We start from the raw sequence: 27876 nt of genomic DNA, 5'->3' as shown, positions 1-27876 counted from the left end.
GCCGGGCTTGTCCCTCCCCCGCCACATCGCCCTCCCGTCGGCGCTGCTGACGTGTCTGCTCCTTCCTTCCCGGCCCGGCTGCCTCCTTCCGCGGCGCTCGCCGACATGGCCGCAGCGGCGCCGCCGGAGCCCTGTCTGCTGCTCGCCCTGCTGCTGCTGCTGCCGCTGCCGCTGCCGCCGGGCTCGCGCTGCGCCGCCGCCGCCGCGCCCGACCTGGGCCGCCGCTTCGCCGAGCGCAAGCGCTGCGCCGACCTCGAGTGCAGCAGTGAGTGGGGGCAGCGGGCACGGCCCCGGCGAGGGAGTTGTGGGCGAAGATGCCTGCCGGAGGCTCTTCTCTAAGCCCCCTCCTTCCGCCGACTCGTGCACGGAAATTGGGGAGGATCGGGGAAACGGGAACGCGACGCTCACGTGCGCCGTCCCTCTCTGCTCGGCCAAGTTTTCAGATCCCCGCAGCTCCGTGTTTCGTTTTCTCCCCCGACTGCAGAGCCCTCGTGATAAACCCGCGGATGTTCTCTGGGATAATTTCAGGACCGGTTTGCTAGGACACAGATGTCATCTTTCTGATTTAACATTAATAACTAACTTCATAGCTCACCCCTGAAGTGTAGTTCTCCAGTGCCTTATCAAACGCTTGTCTTGACTAGAATGCTTCTTTACTTTTTTAGCTATAACTTGCCTTTTTAAAATTTTAGTTATAACTTGGCTTGTTTGTTTGCGTGAATTATAGCTAAAAATTTCTTAGTTATACTTTCAATTTAGTTATATTTTTATTAATTAATTTCTTAGTTAGACTTTCAATTTACTTTATCTCTTGACCCAATCTAGAAAATAGCAAAGTGGAACATGCAAGGTCTTGTTTACTGCCAGTTAGTAAAGACACTTTTCATGTAAATTATTTTTAAAGTCATACTCTTCTCTTTGTTTTCTTTGGACAGTGTTAATGTGCCGAGGGAAGGCCATGCAGGATTTTAAAGGTCCAGATTGTCGCTTTGTAAATTTTAAGAAGGGAGAAGCAGTGTATGTATATTATAAACTAATAGGAGAATCCACTGAGCTTTGGGCTGGAAGCGTAAGTACTGTGGAGCATTTCTTCAGTTTGCTCTTCTTGGTAATCTGTTTTCATTCCTTTTACCTTGTAAGAGAATGCTTGGAGTTTTGAACATGGCTAAACACAGTGAATGCTGCTTTGTCATGAGGCCAGTGGGAAATGGGATGAGGTTTGATCCAACCTGAGTGCTGTGAAAAATAGGCAACACTAATGTGTCTAAAAACTGTTAGAAAACTGCCTTTGTGTTGAAAACCTCCTATTGCAGCACTGTCAGTGGTGGTGGCCACAGGGTCACCTGGAAGTGAAGCCTCTTCCCATTTAGGGAGACTTAAGCCTGTGCTTGTATTTTCCCATGACGTGGTCTTATCCTGCACTCTGTAATCCTGTTAAAGAACACTGCATGTGCATGTTTTAATTATGCTTCTCATCCTAATATTCATCTGCCTTCTTGCCCTTTTTATCTAAGCTGCATGCAGAGTTGGAGGAAAAATAAGTAGTAAAACTAGAAAGGATTAGGGTAAATTTGATTTCTAAAAGGTCTGTCTCTCTTAGCTCTGCTGTAGCTTGCAGAGTAGTGGCCTTGTCTGAGTCACGTCCTTGGACAATCTCAGAGGCTTCTGCTGATGGAGAAGGAACATCCCCATACTTGCAATTACTTTATAGAAAGCTCCTCTCGACTTTCATAAGCACCTTATTTGCCTGGCAGAGGCAGAACTGAGATACCATGGAGGAAGAGCAGTTTTTGTGGGCTTCCCTTGAAAATGTTGGTAATCCAGAGGTTGCTTAGACCTAGTCCCTGTTACTTCCTCCCCATGTTTCCCCTACATCCTTTTTAGTGTCTAAATTGTTTACTTCAACCTCTTTTGTTACTCTAGTTTTCTACAAAGGATAAACAGTTTTGACAGTGGTCTTGGCTGCTTGACACCACAGCTGGGTATTGACTGTGGGGCCAGAGGTTTAGTGAAAATCAGGATCTATCACTTTCTGTAACCACTTCAGGCTGGGCAAGCTCTCAGAGCTGAATCCAATTAGAATGATACAGAAGTGAACAGAAAAACTGCTAAAGAAGAGTTAATAATTCTATCATGGTGGTAATTCCCTTCTGACATGTAGTGTACCATAAATAATGTGGGTAATTAGTTGGTACAGGTTTTCAGGGCTGCCAGTTCTCGAGATGCAGAGTAGCAGTGTGGGGCAAATTTTGCATCCTCTAACAAGTTATAATGTAGGCTGCAAGATCAGACAACAAGTTAAGGTAATTGCTGAGTTAATATTCAGTTTAATTATTCACTGATAGGCAGCTCATGCAACAGTTAGGTGTGTCTCCAAGTTAAAAGGATGTTTGCTTTGAGTTTAAAGTAAAAGCTGCAGCTGGCAGGTCGGAAAGAATTGCCAAGCTCCATTTTATTTTTTGTCATTTTTCAACTGTGTTACATGATTTTCAGTGCTCCTTTTAGGGCAGCGCTGCCAGACTGATTCCTTTTGATTGGTAGCTATAATCTGTATTTCTTTTATCCCTCTTGGATTGACTGCTGCTGCATTAATCATAACGCTGCAATAACCAGCATGGAAGCACTGCAGCAGTCAGAGGTGCCTGCCTTTGCATTTTGAGTAGGGCACTGGCACAGCTGCCCCTGTCCCTGACTCACAGATAGGACTGGGGTCTTTCCTGTATCGTGACTTCCTGTGTCAAATTTGGCTGGGCAGCCTGATTCCCCATGCCAGGTTTGGTTGGGCAGCTTGATTTATGCAGGCCAGCCATGCCTGCTGTGTGAAGTCTTGGAGCCAGGGGGAAGCTGCTGCTTGCTAATTAAAACCAGGCTACCCAGTGAGGTCTGCCATCAAAAGAATTCCAATGGAAGGCATGCTATCTTCTGCCTTGGCCCTTTTGGGATCTCATTGCGTGACTTCACGTGGGTTTTGTGTGCATTATTTGATCTCATCCGTATACCCCGCTGCTTTTTTCCATTCCACAAAGTTTTTTTGGGGGGAGGATTTATTAGGGCAGAATAGAAGCTATGAAATCAAAGGCTAACTGGAGTTCTGATTGTCAGGTGTGAGCAGAGGTCAGGGGAATGTGTGTATGAGAAGCTTCTACTAATGCAACCTGGGGCTTATTTCAAACAAGTTGTAAATACAGATTCTAATTCCAAAATCAATTTGAAGGAGCCATGAGGAATACAATAGTATTTCTGACCTGAAGGGAGATGATCTAATAAGAAAAGGAGCCTTTCACCAAGGCTGAAAAATTTATAGCAGTTGGGACTAGGCTTTATTTGCATTTGCTTTTCTAATTCACTTCACCCTTTTCAAGCTATTGTTGATTTTTTTCTTTCCCTGTGCCAGTAAACATGTTGTATTTTGACAAAATAGCTCCTTTATTATTATTATTTTGTGGTGCCAGTCTTGAATATTAAATTGCTTACAGAGCATACACTATGTTCACTGGGTATTTTGCATGTGAAAAAATTCTGGAACCCAGCTGTAATATGTATTCTATGCATTATCTGGCCTGTAGTTTTTAGCAGAGCTCTCTAAACCTCAATAGTAAAGCAAAGCCAAATGCTTGGAAAATACTCTGTGACCATTATTTAATAGTCATTTTATGTTATGAATTTCATTAATACATCAGTTGCGGGAAAATGCTTGATTTTTTTCCCCCATAGCCAAAAGATAGAGCATATCAGGTGCTCTCATTGTCCTCTGCACAGTGTTTTGCTGTAAATCAGTCTCCTTTTCAGCATCAATCTTCTGTTGCTTACACCATCAAGTTGTTTTATGTCCTGTGTGTTTTTCCTGTATTCTGCCCTCACTTTAGCAGGGTCTGAAGCTCCAGAAGTACTTCAGATCTTTCTAAATAAAACTTGCTGCTTTTCCACAAAGCATTTTGTCAAAGACACTTTAAGGTTGTTATTTTATCTTATGGCAAAGGGATGAATTTAATACCTTTGATCCAAGGTAGAGTAAACTATTTCTGGCCTCATATTACAAGAAAGGAATTTAACTGCAGATTGTGGCTTCTTTGTATTGTTGGTTTTTTTTGTTTTGTTTTGTTTGTTTTCAAACCTTGTACATAGGTTTGTAGAAAAGAAGACAGGATGGATAAAATTAAGTAGAACAGGAAGACAATATTTCTGGAAGACCCAGGGGGTCAGGGCAATACTGTGTTTTCTTAACACTGCAATGCTCTGCAGGTGCAAATCAGCTCTTCTTTGCCCTGTGTTCTGAAGTTTTAGTTACCTGTGATGCCTGTGTTTTAGGGATGTGGGCTTTAAGATTAAAAAAATTTGAACATCATCTTCCCCAGCTGTCTGTTTTCTGATAGATGATGTGAGAGTGTGGCTTCTTGGTCAATGAATCTGCAGCAGCTGCCTGTGACACGTGGGCACCAGGGGAGCCAGATGCTATACACATAGCCACGTGTTTTGTCCATGAACAACTTTTTAGCTGGGAAGAGAGTGGATATTTCTCTCTTATACACTTGGATTGACAGAGCCTTTCTTCTGTCGTGTCTGTAGAGAATGAATGTTTCCTTTATTTGCACAATGAGGCATTTTTTTCCTCTTACAAGAGAGGACTTGTAAGGAGAGAAGCAGATGAAATTTTGGGCAGGCAGATCCCATATGGCTTATAAACCACAGAAGTGGCTAACTGGGTCACTGCAAAGGACTTGTATGGCCAGCAGCTTGGATTGCAATAAAGGAGTTTCAAATTGTGATGCCTGATTATAATGGTTGTCACAGAGATTAGTCTGTAAGGAGGCTTTGAAGCTCTAACTTATGTTTTCAGAAAGATCATTAAAAACTGGAGTTGAAGTTTAGAGAGAGAAATAAACCAATTTACAATTAAACTCTTGTGTACTACACAAAAACAAGCTTTTGATTTGACTTGTCTAAATGAATTTCCCATTCCCATTGGTAATTCCCAGTAATAAAGATAATTCCTAATAATAATCATACGTACATTTTCTGTTTTCAGTAAGAGAGCAATATCTGTTTACGAAAGGTGGGGAGGGAACAGTTTGGGGTTTCTTAATACATGTGTAACTAACTTCAGAGATATCAACTACGGAAGGTAAGATCTGAATGAGAAGCAGTTAAAAAAGGAAGTCCTGTAATGCATCAGTTTGTACTTCGCTTGCATATCAAAACAAACACCTCCAAAAATTATATTATTATTATTATTATTATTTATTATTATTGTATTATTTACTAGATACTAATTTAATCTTTTTTTTTTTTTAATAGCATTGTAAATCCAGAAAGATTCAGGCAAGGTTAACCTGTTTCAGTGCTATCAGTGTAACAATATATCTGTGTATCCCTAATATCCCATACCAAGTTTCTTTTTTAGTTTGAACTTTAACTGAGTGTTCTCCCCACACAAACTCTTCAAGAAAATTGGCAATTGTCATCTTTTTCCTGTAACAAATGATTGAGGAAATGACCAGCTTTATTTTTTTCCCCCAAATATTTTGGTTGTCTAGGAACTTTGTACCTTTCTAGGTGTTTCCACCAGACTCTAATTGCCTCAATTATCTAATCAGTGTAGTGATTGCATGCTATTAATATTGGCTTCTTGACAGCTGTTGTCAGAACTCTTAAGTGCGAGCATTACTCTGTGTAGATCATATCTGGTGAGTGATAAGAGAGATTCTTGTCTTCCAGTGTTTGCCTTGCCTTAGCACATTGAAAATCACCATTCTGTGACTGATTTTTTGCATGTGTCAAGCACTGAAGAGAAACAATGCATTCACAGAGGAGGGGGGGATATATTTTCCACACAGGTTTTTAAATTATTAATTCTGCATTTTAAACTTATGCAATTTTGCATTTCTCTACAATCCGCTTTAAGAATTTTTTTCCGTAAGTTACAACGTGAGCGTATTTTGGGCTATAATATTGTGTGTGGATGTAAATCTTATTAGTCAATGATCCTCTTCTACTTGCTACTTGAGAAAATCCTTGAGGTGTGTGTGGTACCTCTGGTGCCTGCACAATAGCAGTTAAAGCAATTGAGTCAGAAGGCCTGGGATTTATTCCCAACTCTACTAATAATTAGTTGTAATTCAGGCTTTAAAGCATGAACAGTAAAACTTAAACTTTACAAGGCTTTTGTGAAATGTAAAACCTCACTGAAAACTCTGGCATAAACAAAGCATCACTGGTCTTTTATTCACTGTGTTAAAGTTCATTTAGAATACTTGAGAGTCAGTTCAACATATTTGCTACTGGTGTCTGCAATTTTTTACATAATCATATAATTTCTAAACCTTTGCTGTTTTTCATTTGTGTTTGGGTTTTTTTTTTTGTTTTTTTGGTTTTTTTTTTAGGTTGGAAGTGATTTTGGATATTTTCCAAAGGATTTACTTGAAATAAATCATAACTATTCCAATGAGGAGCTAGAATTACCAACAGATGTAAGTCTTGCTTGTCCTCGTTTTTGTCTTCATTAGCTTTTTGTTGGTAAGAAGCTACATACTTGTAGAGGTGCACATGTATGTAGGGGAGTGGAATGTTTGTGCAGCTCTGTATGTGGGTGGGTGTGAAAGCATCAGCCCAAAATGTGGGCATTGACATTTCTTTTCTCAAATGTTACAGTTTTCTTCTAAAGAAATCTGTTTGGATTGAGCTCTGTACATCCTGCTAGCTGGCTTGTGCATAGGCCTTCTGGTGTGTAATCAAAATGGTTTCTTTTCCCAAACTTTCCAAGTGTAAAGTACTGTCAGAAACAAACAAAACGGGGTACACTCAGCCCTTTGATTCTAGAATTGGTCCTGCAGCCCTTTTACACATGACTGGCTTTCATGCATTAATAAGCAGCAACTCCAGAGTTGTCTTTGAGGCTGTAGCTTTAGGCATGCTTGCAGCACAGAAAGCCGAGCAAATCCTGGGCTGCAACCAAGGCAGCTTGGCAAGGGACGGTATTCTGCCCCTCTGCTCTGCCCTGGTGAGACCCCACCTGCAGTGCTGCATCCAGCTCTGGGGTCCCCCAGCACAGGAGGGACATCAGCCTCTTGGAATGAGTCCAGAGAAGGCCACCAAGGTGATTTGAAGGATGGACCACCTTTCCTATGAGGAAAGGCTGAGAGATGTGGGATTGTTTAGCCTGGAAAAGAGAAGGCTCCAGAGAGACCTAATTGCAGCCTTCCAATACCTGAAGGGAGCCTACAAGAAAGATGGAGAGGGACTTTTCATAAGAGCATGTAGTGACAGGACAAGGGGGAATGGCTTCAAACTGAAGGAGAGCAGGTTTAGATTAGATATTAGGAAGAAATTATTTGGAGGTACTGAAGGAAGTTGCCCAGAGAAGTTGTGGATGCCCCATCCCTGGAAGGGTTCACGGGCAGAATGGATGGGGCTCTGAGCTACCTGGTCTAGTGGAAGGTGTCCCTACCCATGGCAGGGGATTGGACCTTGATGATCTTTAAACCCCTTTCAACTCAAGGCCATTCTATGGTTCTATAAAATTGTGTCTCGCACTGCTTCTATTTATTTTTCAGAAACTGCATGACAGGGAGCTCCTGCTTGGAGGACTTGGTCCTTTAAGGGGACACGAGTTAACAGAGGTTGTGACACACAAGCTTAGCAACATTTGTTTTCTTCTGTTCACTGGCATTCAGTAATAGACTTGTTCTTCATTCAGTACATATGGTGATGACTGCAGTGTAATACTGCCACCTCCATTGCTGCCTTACAGTTGGTTCCTGCAAAACCTCTTTATTTAGGTTTTTTTATGAGTCTTTGGGCAAAACCTCCACTGATTTCAAAGAGAGCTTTGGTTAAGGACTCAAGGAGTTAATTCTCTGTGATTAATTTAACTTTGCTGCTGCATCTCTCTTTAAGTAGGCAAATGTTTTTGGTCTCATCACTGCTATAAAGAAAATAATATTTTTTGACTGCATGTTCTTTTTCATTTCAGGAAACAGACTTTGTTTGCTTTGATGGAGGAAGGGATGACTTTGATAATTATAATGTGGATGAACTTCTGAAGTCATTGCAAGAGACAACAGCAAATGAAGGGGAAACTGAATCGAGTGATCCAGGGACAAAACCAGCTGAAGGAATTGAGAAGGATAAGGAGGCTGAACAGACTGATAGAGGAAAGTCCCTTGGTGCTTTGGAGACAGACAATCTTGAGCAAAGCGCTGAAGAAGAAAAGGAAAACCTTGTCTTGACAGACAAAGTTGACAATTCTCTCACAGAAGGAACTGAAGATACTGGGGGAGACTCCAGTGTCAATAGTCACAAAGAAAGGTCTCAGGAAGATCAAATTGCACATGAGCACTTGAAAGGAATGCTACATGGAAAACTAAAAGGGCTAGAAAGTGAAAATACCAAAAACACTAGTATTCCTCAGGGTGAAACCAGCCAACTTGACCAAGAGAATGAAGTCAATGCCTATACACTTTTAAACAGAGAACTCTCTGTGAACTTAAAAACAAAATTTGGCTCAACTGCTGATGCTGTTGTATCAGATGATGAAGTGACTCGCCTTGTTACGTCACTGGAAGATGATTTAAATGAAGATTTGAGCATTAATCCTCACAATGAAGAGGAGGAGCCAGAGTTTGCAGATGAATCTGCAGAAATCCCTTTGCTGTCTTTTACAGCAGAAGATGAAATTACATCCCCTGTGGATTTAGATGATGATGGAAATGATGGCGTCAAGTCACAAAACCACGAACCTGATGAAGATGCAAAGGGTGCTACAAAGCTAAATAACCAAAGAGACAATGGGGAGGAACATGATTCAGATGCATTAGTTCTTAAGGATGCCTTCACTAAGAGCAGGAACTCAGGTGACCGTGTAAGTGTAGACAGGTCTGAATCTAAACAAACAGAAGAGAAACAGGAGGAGGTGGTGCTAATTAGTAAAAGAGAAGCACCAGCAACAACTCAACCTGAGGATCTCTCCAAAGAAGGAAAGGAACCTGTGGGTACAGGTGATCTGGGTTTAAAAGAAAAAGCCAACAGAACTGAACAGTTGGAAGAGCAGCTTACTGATGGAACAGAGTTACATTCTACAACACTGAAAGGTACGGCAGTGCCTGATCCTCATGCTTTGCCTAGTCCAGACAGTGCTCTGGAGTCCAAATCATTACTTAAAAACAAGGAAGATGCTTCAGAACCATCTGATGATGATCTCATCAAAAGTTCTGAAAGAGTTTCACTTGCTCCAATAGAGAAAAGTGATAAACAGTTTGAGGATGATACCTCGGAGGAGTCCTTGGAAAGTGATTTAAAGTACAAAAGACCATGGGAGAAAACAATGGAGAAGGGAGAAGCTGAGAACAAACCTCCAGTTGATGTTCCAGCCAAACCAGTGGAAGAAGTAAAAAATGCATCTCAAGGTGACCTAGGAGATATTGACCTCTTGAGACCGAAAGTGGAGCATGGAATGCCTGTTGTGGAGAAAGAACTTCTCAAACATGAAGAAGATTTAAAACAAGCAGAGAAAACTGATCATGAAAATAAAAATCCTGCCTCTTCTAACAAAGAACTGGAAATAAAAAAGAGAAACCTGGAAGAAACCCCTGCAGAGGAAGGAGACCCAAGGTATAGTGGAGCTGTTGAGCAACTTAGGCCATGGGAAAATGAGACTGAGTATTCAGAGGCAGATATGAATGAAAAACTTTCAAGAAATCCTGGCATGATACCGGCATTTAAAGAAAGCACTGAAGAAAAATCAAAAAGTATCACACAGAACACTAATACAGATAATCTTACTCATCAAGGAACTGCTCATCCTGAGGATGCAGGATCAGACAGAAATCTTGGCAAAGATTTGGCTAAAGAAACAACACAAAGAGCAGAATTGCAATCTGAAGAGCCAGATGCTGAAGATGACTCTGACCTGAAAGAAGCGGATGATGAGCTACTGGAAGATGAGAATGCAGCAACTGCAAAGTTGTCACAAGCAAGGGCTGCAAATGCCCAGGGTAATACACTAGGTGGTGAAAATACAAATCCTGAATTAGAAGGACTCAGTAAAGCTGTTTCAGGAGTCCCAAATCCTACTTACAAAACAGAAGAGGAAACAAACTCATATCCTAAAGAAGATAAAACAATCAGCATGCAAAATGCAAGCAAGATTGGGAACAAAGAAGTTGATGTATCAGTGAGAAAAGATGCTGAATTGGATGAGATGGAACATGTCACGGAAGCTGATGAGGAGTCTTCTGAACCTGAGGAACCATCAGCTGTGGAAGAACATAATTTCCAAGCTCCTCACACAGAAGACAGCAATGACTTTGACCGAAGGAAAGATCATCTCCTAGAGGGCATTTCACAGAAAGACTCAAAAGAGGTGCAAAATTTAGAGCAAACAAGAAATGACCACCAGCAATCTGCATATGTCCCCAGCCCTGCAGACAACTCAGAAGCCACCGGTGACATGGTAACAGACTTCAGTGAGTCTGTGAAGCGGCTCTCAATAATGAAAGAGTTCCTGGATGAAAAGCACGTGATGCGCCTACAGAAGTACCTTGGGCTCCAACACGTGGTTAGGGTTGAAGCCATGTTCCACGACATGAAGGTGGAGATGGAACTTGCTCGGAAGGCGAGCCAGAACAATGAAGATATAGAGAAAGCTCTGGATGAGATACTGGAGTTTTCAGAATCGAGCATTATGGATGTTGTAGGAAAAGTTCTGGATTCCAGGGTGGCAGAAAATAAGGAGGAGGTGGTGAGGGAGATGGATTTGTATGATGAGGAGAGTGCACTGATGGATGATATTCAAGAGTTAATATATTCATTAAGAAGTAAATATTCATCTGCTGGTGAGAGTGTCCTACTTGCTTCTCCTCCAGAACAGGAAGATGACCAGATGCACATTCAAGGTAGGATGTTAAACCAGTTAATAAATAGATGAAATGGAAGTAAAACCCTGTCCCAAGCAACACTAACACAGAAGCTTTAAGAAAAGGGTGAGCGAGTAGAATTGAAAGAGGTCTTGTGCAATAACCTGGGATTTTGCTTATTTTTAGTGAATATCTTTAGCATTGTGATGAGAGTGGCTCAGGGACAAATCCTAAGGGAAGATATTGAGTTCAGCACACCTGTTCTTATGGACCAAGTTCTGCATAAGATAAATGAGATCCATGCATGTATATGGTCATAAGGAGCCACTCAGGACAAGTCTGTACCTCCTTAAGAAACAGGGATTCACATATACTAATCTGCAGAATTTTCTGAAGGGCTTTTTTTTCCTCTGAACTAATTATCAACTGATTGTGAGAGATCTGGGGATTAATGCAAAGTCCAGGTACTAAATCCACCTAAAGTCTCAGATGTCCTTATAATCATATTTTTGCCCATATTCATAAAAGAGTGCATAAGTAGCAATACCGAACAAACAGATCTTTTGATTGGTCAAGAACCAGAGGTAGAGTCTTTTGCATAGTTACTGGGTTTTCTATTAGTGTGCAAAATGTTGAGATACACTTTTAGCCAGGCTCCTCTTACAGTAGTACATGTTAAGTATGTGATTTCTGATAAGGTCACAAATGATGCAAATATTTCACCTTGCAGTGTTTCCCTGCAAGGTCAGTGGTTGATATCTTGCATGAATTTCATACAGACATTTAATTAGATGTTACTGAAAGTTGATTGAGAATATACCGGAAGCAATACACAAGCTGAAATATTTTAAAAGTGTCAAGAAAGCTTGGTTACATGCAGCATTTCACTGAAGGTAGCTGTGAGTAAGTAATACACATTAGCTCAGTGCTTAATTCATATCTCCTTGTCTGTCACAGATGGTGCAAAAGAGGCTGAATATGACAGTGTTTCCGGAATACCATATGACAGAAACCCAAATTCCATTGATGAGGGCAATCAGGAATTTCAGCAGCTCATTGAAGATAAGAGGCCAGAGCAGCCTATAGAGGAGGGGGAGAAGAGGGCTGTCAATGTTCCACCTGAGCATGAAGAGGCCAACTCCTCAGATAATGGAGAAGCTGAAGAAGGGTATGATAGTGAAAGAGGATCGCTCCTGGAAGATACTTCCTTTGGGTCAGTTGATTCAGGAGAGAGTGCCAGTGAAAGCATTGCTGAAGGTAACCATTTGGAATTGGCTTATTTTGTTCTTTTGCTCTTGAAGACGTGCATGGTTTAATGGATTTTTAGGCAAATAGCAGGAGTTTTCACTGATACTTTCATTTTATGTTGCGGTAATCCTCATGGCTTTCCCTGATGGGTGACAGTCCCTCTAGTGGCAGTATTGTATTGCTAATTTAGCACAGCAGTTTTTCTATTATGGTTTTGCAATGTAGGAAAAAGGAAAGTGCTCTTGTGAGTGTCAGAGTTAGAGCTCTTTGGACTGTGTCTCAGGATGGTAGTGGAGAAAGAGGAGAAATCCCTGGAATCACACCATCAGCCTAGGTTTCATCCTTTTTCCTCTTAGGGATTGACAGCCTAAAGGTCACTTTCTGTAGACAGGATGGCCCACAGAATTATATGCCCTCTTTTTTAGCCCATGTCTCTGGGCCATATTACTTTCCAGGAAAGGTGGTATGTAGCTTCCCCCTCAAGCAGCTCAATCATTTCTCCGTGTGTTGGAGTAGGAGATATGTTTGGCTCCCTCTGGCTGAGGCCTTATCCCTCTGGAGCTAGAGTACTGTCTCATCATTATACCAAGGAGGGATCCTGTTACTGTCATCTTTCCTGGCTCTGTTTTGGTATGAAACAATCTTTGACTGTATTCTCAGTGCTACTCTCAGTTGGCTGTTCTGCCTTCACTTCTGATTATGCTTAATAATTCTCTCTCCACTGAGCATTTAGGAAAAATCCAGGCACACTTTTGTTTCGTTTTTGTACATTGCTGAGGTGCTGTACATCTGCAGGGCCAAGTGCTTTTGAGCAGCTTCTGAGACCTGAAGGAAGCTCTAGGATGAATGCCAAGAAAATTAAGGAATTTTAAATGGCTAGTGGATAACTTACTGGTTAAGCAGTCAGATGTTCAGCTGTATTTTAGACCATTTTCCATTTTTTCCTTAGATGTGGTTAAATGCTGCTTGGCAGGAGTTCTTAGGAGGGTTGGTAGAAGTGTTGGGAAATAACAAAGTGGATGATGGTAGAATGGCTGGTCACAGCTGCTGTTCCATAGTGTGACGACAGGCTGGGTGGGTGGCTGTGGAATCTGCTGGCTCGGACATATGGCAGAAGAAGGAGCAAGAGGAGAGGGCAGTATTCAGGCCAAGGCAGAGCTGGAGATGGTTTAAAGCTTTTGCCACACTTACAGAGTACTGATAGAGTTCAGGAGTGTTTGACATGCTGTCATTCTTGGGGATGTCCTGTGTAGGGCCAGGTGTTGGACTTGACAGTCCTTGTGGGTCCCTTCCAACTTAGTTAGAATACTCTGTGGTTCTGTGAACACTGCTGGGAACTAATCAGAAGGATTTGCGGTTAGGAATTGAAGAGCCTGTGCTGCTCTGATTCACGGCTAGAGGAGCTGGGTGTGCTCTGTCTGAGGCAGGCTCGGCACCGTGCCACCGCACAGCTGTGTCCCTCCTGCGGCATCCCTCCTAACGCCGCCTGTGGAGTATCAGCGCACTTCTCGAGGGCTCGCTACCTCTTTCCCCAGTGCCCCGGCGCACCGGGGGCCGTCCTTCAGCGCGGTGGCCGAGGCGGCTGCCGTGTGGCCCCGGGAGGTGACGCCGCTCCTCTCTTGCCCCGCAGGTGCCGGTGCGGGCGTCGCCTGGCGGGGGGCCCTGGGCGAGGCGTTGGAGCTGCTGTGGCGGGTGAGTGGCGGCGGCGGCGCGCGCCGTATGACGCGGGCGGGGGCGGGGAGGCTGCGAGGGGCGGTGCGCGGCGGGCGGGCCCTGAGGGAGGAAGGGCTGACGTGTGCTTGGCGCTCCCGGGCCGCCATGGGTGCCGCGGGCGGCAGCGGGTGGCCGATGGAGGAGCCCTCGGGGCGGCGGAGGCTGTTGCAGGTGAGGGCAGGAAAACGGCGGCGGGCGAACGGGCCGTGAGGAGCGGCGGAGGGGTTTCAGCGGCCCGACCCGGGCGGTGACACACCTCCCCCAAGCGAGGCGGATCTCTGAGGGGGTCACCCCGGCGTACCCCGCCGCGAGGGCGGCTGGCGTTCCGTGCCTCCGGCCCGTAATGTGGGGCAATCCGCGTGAGGCGCCCGCTGGCGTCAGGGATCGCTGTCGGTCTCTCCGGATGGCGGGGAGACCTCGTCCCCCGGCCAGGCTCTGCAGGGGCAGGTGTGCGCCCTCCTTTCTGTCCCTCTTCGTCTGCCGGCTGTGGAGAAAGTAGGGAGAGAGAGGATAAGTAGGAGGAAAGGAAGGGAGAAGGCAGCGGCTTCCGTGTGGCTCGCGCAGTTTGTTCCCTGAGCGCCATGCCATGTCACTATAAGCCCCTTCAACCTGTACCAAGCATTTTCACCTTCCCCAGGTGCTCTCTGATCTCCAGGTAGAAGAGGAGACTCATGGCATATGACCCTCTGACAGGGGCAGCAGCTGGGAGAAGATCTGAGCCATTTGCACTGGATTGGTACAGACATCCAGATGTAAAACTGGGGTTTTTTCTGTAGTTTTCCATCCTTATAGCTTTATTTGGAAACAGGTCAAATAACTAAGTGCTATGTAACAGTGCTATGTAACGTAAGTTGTGCACATCAGTGTGTACTCATTTTGGTGTGGCTCTTCTTTGCCAGCAGACTGCCACTGTCAGGTGTCCTCCTGAGTGCACTCAGTTTGGCACTGAAATATGAGCACCAGGCTGCTCTGTGGTTTTCTTAATTTTCAGTTTTCAGTTTGCAGAAAAATTGCAAGAAACCTCCAGATGTTCTATGGTTTTATGAGGGGAATAAAGGCACTGATCAGACTGCTTGTTTTACCCCACTGTTTAATGAAAACATACTCATAGCTGTCACTGCTGTTGGTTTGCAGTTGGTTGCCACGCTGCCTGAGAAAATGCGTCCTGGGCCTGATTTTCATGGACTTCCATGGGAGCCTGTTATTATAACTGCCTTAGTAGGAATTGTCACACTTGCTATATTTTTCTGGAGAACCTGCCTTTCCGTGAGTATACTTCATGCTTGCAAGCCTGCTGATGTTTCACTAACTGAATGGTTCTTTATATGGTTAAACTGTTTCAGCATTACTGAAGTCAAAGCAATATGTAGTCTTTTATGTTTTTACTTTTTCTGTTTAGAGCATTAATGGGAGCTAAATGCTGGGCTGAATAGCTAAAGTAAGTTGCAGTACTAAGAAGCATTTTCTATAAGCTGGTAATTGAAGATTGCTTAGTAAGAGGTAATTTTGAAAGTAACATAGAGGAGTATGACGTAAACAAAGAACGCTGAGGAAAAGGTCAGCATATCTTTGAAATGAGAAGTCTTCTGTGTGCTTAAACATGTTGCTGGCTATATCCAAAACAAACAGTTAATCCTCCCCAATTCATGCTGTCCATCTGCTTGCAGGTACTGCATTTAAAAACCTAAAAACATTATATTAATTCTCATTAGAGAGCCTCTTCCATTTGTCCTCATTCCTACATGGATAATTTTCTATGCAACAGAAAGTCTATCACCAATTCTCAACTGTAGCAGTGCTTTTTCTTGGGAGCTGAGAGATGAGAATCAAATAAGCAAATTTATTTTACAGCTGTCCAGTTTAGTCATGATATGCTCTAGAAATTTGTGGAATGCTTCATATTTGTCTGACAAAAATAAACTAAAACTACATTTTTTTTCTGTAACAATATTGATAGATTTTTTTTTTCTTGCTTAGTTTTGGTGTTGAGTACACTGGGTCAGTTTCAAATGCAAAAATCAGTGTTAATAGAACACTGCAAAAAAGCTGAAAGTCATCTTTTATAGGGTTAATTTCGAAACAACCATCTGTCACGTAAATGTATTGCTTTAGAGGGCACACAGCAAGGGGTTTTTTTTTGTGTTTGCAAGAGGTTTTTTTCCTGCTTGCAAGTTTGTGGCTGTGGTTTGATACAAAATGGCTTCATTTTCTGTGCAAATTAGCTGGGGCAGTTAATGATGATCCTTTAGTGAGTGACTAAAGGCTCTGGGGCAGGGCTTTAGCCTGAGAGCTTTTATTAGAAAGCAGCTTAAACTTGTTAGTAGTGTTACTCAACACTCATTGGCAGTGATAGATGTGTTTTCCATATGCTGCTTTAACCTGCATGGAAGAGGGCACTTTTTTCCATAGGGAATAACATTTTTCACTTACCACTTTTTATGGCTAATCTTTTTGTTTGTTTGTTCTTTTCTATAGGTGAAGAGTAGAATGTATCAAGGTAAGTTTCTCTCTACTTTTCAGTGTGGTTGATGCTTAGGCATTATTTTTGAATATTTATACTGTTTCAGAGGAACAAGTATCCATCTTCACTTCCTTTCAAGGAGAATGCTCAGTCCAAGGTTACAGTGTAAGCTTGGCCAGTAGATGATACTTAGTTGAATCTGAGGGTTTAAATTTTGCCTTTGATAATGCTTTGATCAGGAGAAACAATGCAACTTGCACCTGTGAAATAAAGGGCAAGGATAAGCTCAGCTTTGCTCAACATAAATGTGAACCACTGGTTCATGGGGCAGAATTTGTTTTGGTTTTCTGACCAGCAGTGGGTCTGCCTTTGCTTGCTGTTTCTCTCAGAAAGCAGGATCTGGTTCCTTTTGTTTTTTGGATTGAGGGGTGCCTGAAACTGGCTGCTTTGCAGTTGCAAAGAGACACTCTTAAAGGTAGATCTAAATATGCGGGCATTCCTGTGTCCAGCACATCACTTTTTACATGAGTTTTTCTCTGGCTTCAGGTTTATAAAATTAAAGTGTACTGAATAGAAAAAAAAAAAAAAATCAAAGTAGGGTGATTGCTGGAATTCATAATTGAATAAAAAATGCAAATTGAAAGAATTGTCTTCATAGGAACTCTGTCTCTTCCTCCCTCACATTTTACTTACCAGTCATTTCTTTCTAGTTTCATTGTGGTTATACTGCAGTTTCCTTCTACACAGCGCAGTATTAATGAGCTGAAAAAAGCCCATCTTAGATGTCTGAGGTGATTTCTGTAGTGCAGGAAGAATATTGTTATTGGTGGTGCAGAAATTACTTAGCAGCCTTCCCTAAAAAGTCAAGGAACATGGATTTAATTCCACCACCCAAATACTCTTCTCTTTGATGCTGTATAGGAACTACTAAAGATCAGAACAAATAGATATTCTTCAAGTGTGATACATGCCACATTGTTTTTAAAATCTTTGTTCAAAATAGAGGAATACTAACAGTGACAAAAATGCTTTAAAACATAGATTACATTTGGAGTCCCAAGAATAAAAATCTATTATCCTCTCTTAATGATAGTAGTAAAACTGGGAGCCCAAGCTAATGCAGGGATTGCTGCTTCCCTTAAACTGCTGAGAGCTATCTTGGGCCTTGGCAGCCATTTGCTGTCTCTCTTTTCTCAGAGTGGGAAAGGCCTGGAATTCATTGTCTCATCTCAGGAGCCCTTATGTGGGAGGGAAAGGAGAAGTTGCAGTTGCCATTGCACTCTGTGGGATGCAATTGGAACAAGTAGTGCTCCTTGTTGTGCTGCAGAGTTTGCTGTGAGGCAAATGGTGCTTCAGGCAGTCAGATCCAGATCAAGGTGGCTTAGAACTTGAAAAACAACAACAATTGGGTGTTATTTAAATAACTTGCAATAAAATAATTGAAGTATGTTAATGGTTTTCATTGAATCCTAAGGGTAGGTTGGTGGCTTGTTTAGGGTGAGAAGCAAATGCAGCAGCCTCAGGCATTTGAGGTCTAAGCAAAGTAGCTCCTTAAGACCTACTGGTGCTGTCTCCCAGCTGACTGTCTCTGTTCTGTTCCCAGTAGATCTTTCAGAGCTTTTATCCTCCTACTGTTACTGAGGAAACTTCAATATTCAGCTTCAATAGAGCAGAAAGGTCGTTGTTAGGGAAGGTGTAGCATCTCCCTGAGTATCTGAGACTGCGCTGAGATCCTCACTGTCAACTCTTCCTCTGAACACACCCGAGGTGTGTGTAGCCAGCACCTCTGCTCTGGGTTCTGGGAGCAGCTTCTGTGAAGGGGATGCAGGAGCTTTGTGCATTGTGTCAGCTTTACTGTCTTAACTTCAAGTGAAAGCTGGAGATGCAGAAAGGGCTGACTGCCAAAGAATTAATACTCTCCTGATTTATGCTTTAGTCATTACTTGAAAACGGTCCTTGAAGGGGTAGTAATGATAGCTGGTTTTTTTCTCCAGTGTATGAAGTGTAGTTACTGTAAGCTGTCTTTTTCTTCCTAGTGACTGAAAAACAACTTGCTGAAAAGATTAAAAACCTTCTGCAAGAAAAAACAGAAATCTTAGAAAAGTTGTCAGAATATGATCAAAAGGTATTGCTCTAAGTTGTCCTTTGTTTCCTAGTTTTCTGTTATTGCTTTAATTACATAGTCAATACAATATCTAACATATTTTTATTTTCTATTAATACTGCATATTATGTTGACAATTTCCTCAGTTCTGTGTGGTTGTTTCTGTGCTTAGATAAAAGAAGCAAAGGAATCTGTGAAAGTGACCCAAGAACAAAAAGACATACTCTCAGATGAAACTGCAGGGCTTAAGGTAAGAGAAAGTTAACTGTCTCTGTACTAAAAGCAGCAATGCAAATAAAAATAGTTTGCTTTAGGTTGGTCTTTTACACCTTTTTTTTTTTTTTTAAGGACACTGTAAAAGAATTGGAAGAAGCAAATCAGCAGCTAGATAACAAAGTGAAAAATCTGCACACCATGCTTGAAACAGAGAGAAAAAAGAATGAGAAGAAACAGAAAAAGGTTAGAACAATTACACTTGTGTCTTACATTGTCATTAGTTTGACATGTCCTAAAAGCTAGTCATGACCTGATGGGTTAGATAGAGGTAGAACAAACAAGGTGATCCACCTCAAAAAAGAGAGATTAAATGAAACTTTAGGTTTATCCCATGATCAAAGGATTAGTCTGTTGATTTATTTTGTTTGGGGTTTTGCAGGGAGGGGTTTGTAGTGTGTTTTTTTTTTTTTTTTTTTTTTTTTTTTTGGTTTTTTTTTTTTTTTTTTTTTTTTTTTTTTTTTTTTTTTTTTTTTTTTTTTTTTTGTTTTTTTTTTGTTTTTTTTTTTTTTTTTTTTTTTAAATCTTGATGGACTTGTGTGGTTATGTGCTTTCACACACAAACAGGTTCATTCAAGTCATGGGCTAGTCTAATACTTCCTAGCTGGAGCCAGGAAGTTCCTTGGCAATATAAGCTGAAGGCTTCAGTTTGGGAAGAGACATTTTCTTGTACTCAGAGCAGCATTTAGTTCTACAGTAAGTGTGAAGATCTCTGAACTGCCCTTCTTTCTTGTTGTCCAGAGATATTTGTTTTCTTTCTTCATTTTAAAGCCCGATTTTCTGTATCAGCAAGGTCTTTGGCCTTGTTTTGGTCAAAGGTTGCTGCTAATGATAGCAGTTCCTCTCGTTGTGGACTGTACAGGAAACTTCCTGGCCACAGACAGGTGGAGTCAGGGGTAGAAGTTGATTCGAATATGCTGAGTGTTTCTATTTCTTACCTTGTTGATAAGGTAGTGCTATGTTGCTGCCAGCAAATGGATGCTTGAAATAGAAGTTTGTTCGTGTTTTGACTTTGCTTTTATGCTTCCAGAAGACACAGGTTAAATAATTACTCAGGCTAAGGTTTATGCCAGGATAACACTAAGTCACTGCTCATCTTTTTCTTAGCTCTCTGAAACCCAGAAGTCCTTGGAGAAGCTTCAGGAAGCTATCACTATGCATTCTGCAGAGCTTTCAGAGGTAAAGAATTATTTACATCCCCTCAACAGTCACAAGTTTTTGTACCAGGAAAATTCTTATCTGTGGAATAGAAAATGCTGGCTTGGCAGGTTGCAGGTTGTTCGTGCATATGTACCTTTTTCTTTTCTATTTAACCAGGTTTTTTTTAGCTGTTGCTCCACTGTAGTTTGACTTTGTTTTCTTGTTCCTTTTTGTTTTTTGTGTAGGTGCAGATAGCCCTTAATGAAGCTAAACTGAGTGAAGAAAAGGTGAAATCTGAGCTTCATCATGTGCAGGAAGAGAATGCTAGACTGAAAAAGAGCAAGGAGCAGGTAAGTTATGCCCAGACAAGGCAACCTTGTCTTTCAAACAAAATATCAGGCTTTTTTTCCTAGTTTTTTTGAGTGTAGCTTCAACATGTCTCTGTTTTCCTAACATGGCAGAATTCCATGTTTTCTATTACCATGAGGAAATTCAAATGCTTTTTGCCTGCTTGCACAGGCTGTTTGTGCAGCTGAGTCACATCTCTGTTATGAAGGCTTTGTCAGTTCACCTGATGCAGTTTTTGTCAGCAAAGTCACAGAAAGTCTTTGCTGAGGTGATAGTCAAGGCATGATGGAGATATTGCCACTTGGGATCCGGGCTCAAGGAGGTAACGGTGAAGAATTGCCAGAAAGTATTTCAGAAAGCAAAGATAATGGGGAGGAGTTTTAGCCCTGGAATGTCGGGATGTTTTTTTCCAGATAATTTTAAATATCTGTTTTCTTTCTTTATATGTGAAGTATGTGGCTTTTTAAGGCATGTGTTTTCGTTACCTCTGGACTGCAATTAATTTCCTCATATTTTGAGGTGTGTGAACATTTTGGTGTTGGGATGATAGCTGAGAAAATGTCAAATTTGTAAAGCCACCTAATAATAAACTGCAGAAAGATTGCCAGCATCCAGTTCTGCCAGTGGAACAGCAATGAGCCTGATAACTGTAGTTTACCCTTTATCTGTGATAAAGGGTAAACCCATGGTGATCAGTTATCACCAGAGCTGGTAGTAAAGTAGACTTTAATTACATACACATACATACATGCACTAAAAATACAGCAAATAATCATCTTGCCTTGGTGCTTCTTACAGCTGCTAAAAGAAGCTGAAGGTTGGAGTGAGAGGCATTCTGAGCTCCATGAGCAAATTCAACTGTATCAGAAATCTCAGAAGGACATAGAAGAGACACTTGCCTACAAAGAAAATGAAATTGAAGTAGGTTCTCTGTAATCAGCTTGCTTTCAATATTATGCATCATAAAATACTCTGTCATACTTCACAAAAATGCAGGGCAATTGAACCTTTGATTTCTTTACTAGGTTTTAACCAATTGCATTATGCAGCTGAAGCAGCTGGACATGGATTCAGAGGCCAAGAAGGATGATAGAGGGCCTGACTGGAGCCCAGAGGATGATCTGGCCAATGGAGAGTTGCCAGGTATGGTTATCCCACCTGAGGATCACATGGTGCTCTGCTCATGGCATATTAGAGAGGGAACAAGAGGAATCCATGCATATAGAGCTACCAGCTTGAATCCTCAAACGCAAAATGTCCCTAACTGAAGGGAGGAGCTGGCTATAAGGTTAATAATTGCTTTTAGGTTAACTTTTAGGTAATCCATGAGTGTAGTGACACAGTTGTAAAGACTGTGTATAAAGGTTGGTAATTAAGAGCATTCCTAAAGCTGAGAGTCTTGGCTTTGTTGTTCTGGTACATCTATCTTTGAGATTAATTTTTAATGAGCTTTCTGCTTGCCTCCAGATAAATAACTAATTTAAATAATCACATTTTTAAAGTCTGAAAGACCAAAGTAGATGTTTCCAAAGCTATTCAGGCAGTTTGTCATTTGTGATGTTGCGTATGTATTCGCTCCATCTCTGGTTTTGAAATCCTTTTTTGTTCCTTTTTTTTTTTCCTTTTTTCTACTTAAAGTATATGTGGGCTGAAATTCCCACTTCTTGATTTTTTTTTTATTTTTATTTTTTGACCATGTAAGTATGTAGGGATTAAAGTGTAGGGAGTGTTACTTTTAACAGTTGTCCACAGACTTGTTCATGATTAAAAAACAGGGAAAACAAAGATATTTTCCTCTTTTAGATATTGAGAGTGAGAAGATGAGGACTCAGATTAAGCAGATGATGGATGTCTCCAGGGTATGTTGCACATATATCTAATTATTGCAGTCACTTTACTGCTATTCCTATGATCATAAACTCCCTGCTCCTTTTTTCAGGTCAAAACAATGTTGTCCATAGTTGAAGAAGACAGAAATCTTCTGCAATGCAAACTGAATGATGAAGTAACAGCAAGACACGAGCTGGAAGGTAGGTTTAACAAAATAACTGCTTAGGATGAAGTGCTGTTGATGGCTTAAAAAGAAACAGAGTATGTAAGTAGCCATCATGGTTCTTACTGCAACTGCTTCTCCAACAGAGAAGATAAAAACATTGGAACACGATTCCTGTTCACTGCAGTCAGCCAAAACTCAACTGGAAAATGAATGCAAAACTCTTCAGCAGAAAGTGGAGATACTTGGTGAACTGTACCAACAGAAGGAGATGGCACTCCAGAAGTAAGCCTTTCCTTACTCTGTTGTATCATGGGCACTGCCAAAATGCTTTTCGCTCAGAAGAATCAAAGAACTTGGAAGTTGTGGTTGGAATGAGTGATGGCAGCCCTTTCAATGTAATTGAAGCTGGTATCCTTTCTTTACTTTTGCAGCCATTCCAGAAATTCTAAAAAGACTGTCAGTGTGCACACACTATATTGCGTTCTACTTTTAAACTTCTGGAGAGGGTGGGTGGGTAGCTTGGTCTGCAAATTCTGTGGTTGCTCTGTTGCATCATCCAGAAGTGTCCAGGAGAACATAGCGACCATTAAGATTTTTTTCTGTTACTCTGATTTCTTTTCAGTGAGTCTAATTCTCGTAATGTAGAAACTTTAGTATTTCTGCCATGTGAGCTTCTTGCATTCTCAAAGGGCTAAGTGAAGGCTGAATTGGTGATGGCAGTTGAGAGGAATGAATTGCCAGTGGTGAGGATCTGCTGTGTATGAGTTCATTCATCATTAATTTATTTACTTACTGAAATGTCTGTAATACCATCTCAGTTTTGTGGGGAAAAATTGAGAATAGGGTTCAGGGACATTCTCAGCTAAATTCTGTAGAAAAGCTGAAATTATGACGGAGAAGCAGTTGAAGTTCCTATGGTTTAAGCGTGTTGGTTGGGGGAAGCACATGGTTGGAAATGAGGCTGTAGTGAAACTGCCTGACCTTGCAACTTCCATGGATCCATGTGTAATAAACTTAGAATATAGAGGTGGAGGGTAACCCACCTTTCAGGGAAAACTTCATCTTGACCTCTGTGAAGAATTTCTGTTCCTTCCAAAACATACAGGAGACTGTTACACTGTGTGTTAGTACTTCTTGATTAGGATGAAGAACTTCTTGCAATTTTTTTTTCTGGAAAACTACTTTGACTTTTAGCCAAGGAAATGGATTATGTTGAACTGGCTGTTAGCAATAGTTAACTCACTATTAGTTAAATGTTTCCAGTTTTGTGGGATAGCTCTTGTAAGTTAGGAACACACTATAGACCTCTTAAATACTTCTAGAAAAATATCAAAAATTAAAAAAATAATGAACTATGAGGTTATAAAAATATTCTGGAAATTGATTGTGCAGTGAATTGGTATGGAGAACACTTGGAAAAAGCTTCCCACACGGTTAATAACTATTGAATGTGTTTGTCACTTGGGCCCTAAATTTGCCCCTTCTCACCACACATCCATTTCTTCATTTCCTGTGGTTGGTGTCAGTCCAGTGGATTTCCTTGTTTGTACCTTTGTAAATCTGGATTGCAATCTGTGGCATTGCTAGGAAAATTACAGGATCGGAAGGGATGAACTGTCTGCAGTTGATAGTTTTGTCAGCTTCTGAAGATCTGTCAGAATCTTTCTAGTCAACTCTGTAATTTTAAGGTTTTATACACAAAGGGTTTGTCTGTTGGTTTCAAGAGACAGGATTTCTGTCTCTCTTTGTAAAAAATCTCTTTTTTGTCTCTGTGATTTCACACATTATTGTAGACTTTGATATTGCTGTCATTGGCAGGGAAAATACATTGATTTTGAGTTGTAATAGATGGAAAATGCTGGATTATATGGTGCATTTTTTTTTCCCTTATGCAGAAAACTAACCCAGGAAGAGTACGAGCGTCAGGAGAATGAGCAGAAATTGTATGCTGCAGATGAAAAAGCCATGCTGGCCATCGAGGAAGTGAAAGTTTACAAGTAACTTGAATTTCTGAAGATGATGATTTTCTGTTTATTTCAGCTACTGAGGGAAATTTATTCAAACGTTTTTGCTTTCCCCTCTCTTTCCTTTTGTACAGGCAAAGGATCCAAGATATGGAAGAAGAATTGCAAAAAACAGAGCGATCTTACAAAAACCAGGTCAACTTCTTGCTTGCTGGTTGTTGTGTCATCTTTTTCTGCATTATTCTAGTGCTGTGTGATGAGTTATTGGAAATATTGGTAGTTGGATAAAAACTAAATGGCTTCTTTCCTTCTCAGATTGCTGCTCATGAGAAAAAGGCACATGACAACTGGGTAAGAATGTTTGTCCTTTTCTGATGCCAACAGTTTATATTTGATGTCACATTGGTGCCATTAATAAAGTTGACAAAATTTTCCCTACCAGCTCATTGCCCGCTCTGCTGAGAGAGCTCTGGCTGAAGAGAAAAGAGAAGCAGCCAACCTGAGACAGAAGTAAGTACAGAACAGACCCTCTCTATTGCTCTTTGAACATGCTGGGAGTTCCCTGAGGGAGAAGCTCAGAATGTGCAGTGCATTTTTAAGTTACTAATCTTAACTACTGTTAAACTATTTTGATGGCTAAAATAACATTTCTTGGTGAAAGCTGTAACATTTTACAATGCAGTTTGCCTTGTTACATTATAATAGATACAACTCACATGTGTTGTTTGAATAATAATAAGAGACCTTTATTTTCCAAAATCAGATTAATAGAGGTAAACCAAAAAATCATCATGCTTCAAAGACCAGTCATTGTAAAGCCAACTCCAGGCAGGCCTGACCGCCAGATCCCACCACGACGAGGTAAATGCTGCTGGTTCTCCCAAAACCTTTGGTCTTGGAGTCAGTGCATCATAAAAACATAGGGCTGTGCTAAATTGTAGAAAAGTAAATCAAGTGGTTTTATTTCATTGGCACAGGGCCCTTAAGCAGAGATGGCTCTTCTGGCCCATCACCTGTGAGTGGAGGAAATCCATCCCCCACACAGATAAATGATGTCCCTGCCCGGCCCCTCTCTGCTCCTCGAAGGGAAGGTGTGCGGGGTGAATTTGGTAAGCAGTGCAACTCCCCTTTTTTGACAACTGCCTCTTAGGCTACAAACCAGGAACACTAAGGTCAAATATTGGTTCTAGGAATGTTGATACTGATAGCTGTTTTATTAATACACTAATGAATGGTTGGTGGTAGGGTTTCATTAATAGAAATAGCTCAGGCTTGTGTTATTTAGGGACTCTGGGGTTCTCATTTCCATTAAGGTACAATGGTGGATGGCACCCCTGCCCCACGAAGGCCTCCAGAGCTGCCTGGAAGGATGCCTGTTCCTGGTAAGTTGTGTGGTCTGCAACCATCTGCAACTTACTCGTTACTCTTTCCCTTCAAAAAGGCAATTTCAAGCCCACCTTCCCTACCCTTGGCAGGGTAGGACACTTATTCATGGCTCTCTTTTTAGATATTGGTCCTGCTGTGGCATCCCTAATCAGCAGTGAGCCAAGAACCTCCTCCCCTTCCACAGGAATTGATGGAGTGGTGAGTTGAGAACACCCCAGCCTTCAGGAAGCCTTTTAAATACATGATTCACTGTACTTCCTCCTGCTTCTTTAACTGTATCGTGTTCTGTCTTGTCTGTATCCTGTCACTATCCCTATTTGCTGTTCAAAAAAACCCCAAAAGCAACCCTCTCCCAAAGAGTCTGAAGCCCCCAGTGTAACTACTGATTCACCTTCCTCCATGGAACCAGCTGCAGTGAGTATTCCAAGGCTGGACATGGTGATGGCTGCTTTAATGGTGAGGAGTAACAGGCTTGGTGTTCTGAACCACTGAATAACAACTGCTTTGTGGAACTAATCAAGAGCTGGTCCCTCTGTCTCAAAGGGCTTCTCTAATGATGAGCAGTTGCTCTCTGTTTTTTTGGGATTGAGGCAGTAAGATGTTTCTTTTTAAGAACTATGGGCAAACACTTTGGAGTGACTACAACAATAATCCTAAGTAGCTGACTTACTTGTGGTGTTTAAGCACGATTCCATGTATAATTCAAAGTTCCAGGTCATTTACTGAAGGGGTGTCCACCAAGGACACCTCAACAGGGCTTGACCTTTTCTTTAGTACAGCTTAATCTAAACAAACTTGTCTCTCTAAACTACTCACTCTTGAGTAGTACCAGCAGTGTTCTGGGATGATGATGGTGCAGTAGCTGTCCCTGTTTTCTGCCTGGTTAATGTGGTTTGGAGTGTTTGCATCATTTTTCTTTCTTTCCTCTTCCCCTTGTACCTGCTTGCCTCTGGGTGAGTGGTTGGATTATTCAGCAGTGTCAGTGCTTGTCTGCTTCAGTAACTCACTGAACTGTTATCTCATCTTGCCCAGGGTAATGCTGGTGCCAAAGGCCCCTCTCCTTTCCCTGGGACATCTCTGATGAGCTCCCCAGTGATGGGGCCTCCACCACCACCACCCATTTGCTACGGACCGCCAGGACTGCCACCTCCTCCTCTGCGGGGGCACTTCGGGCCTCGGCCTCTCCCTGGGCCCCCAGGTATGGCTGCAGTGCTCTGTGCTGACACTTCTCTTCCTGGAGCCTGACTGCAGGACCCAGAGCTGCTTTTCCAAAGCACATGGCTTCCTCATGTTTCATGGGCTTTAGCTGGCTCAGTAAGCTTGGACTGGATGTGTTTTTTCAAGCCTCCTTAATGCCAAGCTCTTTTTCCTTGTTTACTCTAAAATGTAGCCAAAAGTCCCTAGAATAATTTATGGGCTTTGAAGTCCTGCATGTGACAGTGATCCACTCCAGAGCTACTCCAGAAGATGACAAACTGAGGAACTAATCAGGCGCTTCTCTGTTTAGGTTAAAGCAAGATTTCATTTAACTCCACGATTTCCTTTCCTTCTAGGTTGTGGTCCTCCCTTGCCACCTCCAGCTGGAAGAGATTTCTTACCTAGTCCACGTTTACCTCCTGGCCCATTCCCACCTCCCTCTGATCTCAGAGGCTACACACATGGGCATCCTCCCTTCCGCCCCCTTGGCCCTCCTGGCCCCAGGGATTATCCTCCAGACCCCCGGCTACCCCTGCAGGCTTCCAGGGACTATGCTCCTTCTCCCAACAGAGACTTGCCTCCACCGGCACCCAGGGACTGAGACCAGCTGGCCCCAAGGACTACGCACATCCCCAGAGCAGGATCCCTGCCTGCAGCGCCCAGCCAGCCCCATGGACCCAGCTCCTATGTGCACAACGCTAGGAAATGGCTCTTGATTTGAAGACACTGGTCTCATTTCAATATATCTCAGCTTTTGCAGGATTAATTTTTATCCAGTTGCTACAGGCGTCTTATGTGCATTTATGATCACAAACTCATCCATCCACTTGGGCTGCAAGAACCTTTCTGTGATGGACTTGAACCTACTCTAAAAGTGCAATAGGAAGGAAGTACCTGTTAGGAGAGTTTTAATTCAATGTAGCCTCTGTAACCAGTTGGCGAATGAACTAATTTCGTTAAAAATGTATATCAAATCATTTCCTGTGGAAATAATTTTTAAGTAAAATGCTATCCAACCTGCCTTCTCCATCACATCATTGAGCTGCAGTTACTGTAGGCCAGGGGTTTACACGAGACTCTGAGGTTCTGGGGTTTTTTAAAAATTATATCTGGTCAGAGATCAGAAGCACAAATGACACTGTATTCAAAGGAAAGTTATAATAAAAAGCAAAATTCCTTTTGCTAAACTCCCGACA

The 27876-nt window shown here is 42.0% G+C and overlaps 1 protein-coding gene across 3 annotated transcripts; it reads left to right on the top strand.

Annotated features, from left to right (window-relative positions):
* Window positions 1-10: 10 nt before the first annotated feature.
* Window positions 11-27872, top strand: MIA3 (MIA SH3 domain ER export factor 3). Of its 3 annotated transcripts, XM_041471787.1 has the most exons (29): window positions 13-265; window positions 936-1069; window positions 6381-6467; window positions 7970-10889; window positions 11808-12107; window positions 13729-13790; window positions 14946-15077; window positions 16287-16308; window positions 18309-18397; window positions 18549-18626; window positions 18725-18835; window positions 19757-19828; window positions 20035-20139; window positions 20936-21058; window positions 21163-21280; window positions 21941-21996; window positions 22077-22167; window positions 22277-22415; window positions 24029-24130; window positions 24232-24292; window positions 24413-24448; window positions 24540-24607; window positions 24861-24958; window positions 25075-25206; window positions 25411-25479; window positions 25605-25681; window positions 25826-25897; window positions 26516-26681; window positions 27037-27872. In XM_041471787.1, exons 1-29 carry the CDS (start codon window positions 106-108, stop codon window positions 27279-27281), a joined length of 5925 nt encoding a protein of 1974 aa, XP_041327721.1. In that variant the 5' UTR covers window positions 13-105; the 3' UTR covers window positions 27282-27872. The 3 variants fall into 3 exon arrangements, with proteins under 3 accessions (XP_041327722.1, XP_041327721.1, XP_041327723.1); XM_041471788.1 differs by lacking the exon at window positions 25826-25897 and having other exon boundaries at window positions 11-265; XM_041471789.1 differs by lacking the exon at window positions 936-1069 and having other exon boundaries at window positions 181-265.
* The last annotated feature ends 4 nt before the right edge of the window (window positions 27873-27876 follow it).

Source organism: Pyrgilauda ruficollis, unplaced genomic scaffold (assembly GCF_017590135.1).
Source record: "Pyrgilauda ruficollis isolate IOZ18807 unplaced genomic scaffold, ASM1759013v1 scaffold279, whole genome shotgun sequence".
In the NCBI taxonomy this organism is placed as follows: Eukaryota; Metazoa; Chordata; class Aves; order Passeriformes; family Passeridae; genus Pyrgilauda; species Pyrgilauda ruficollis.
Note: the sequence above shows the minus strand (reverse complement) of the source record. Positions and strands in the feature narration are given on the sequence as shown.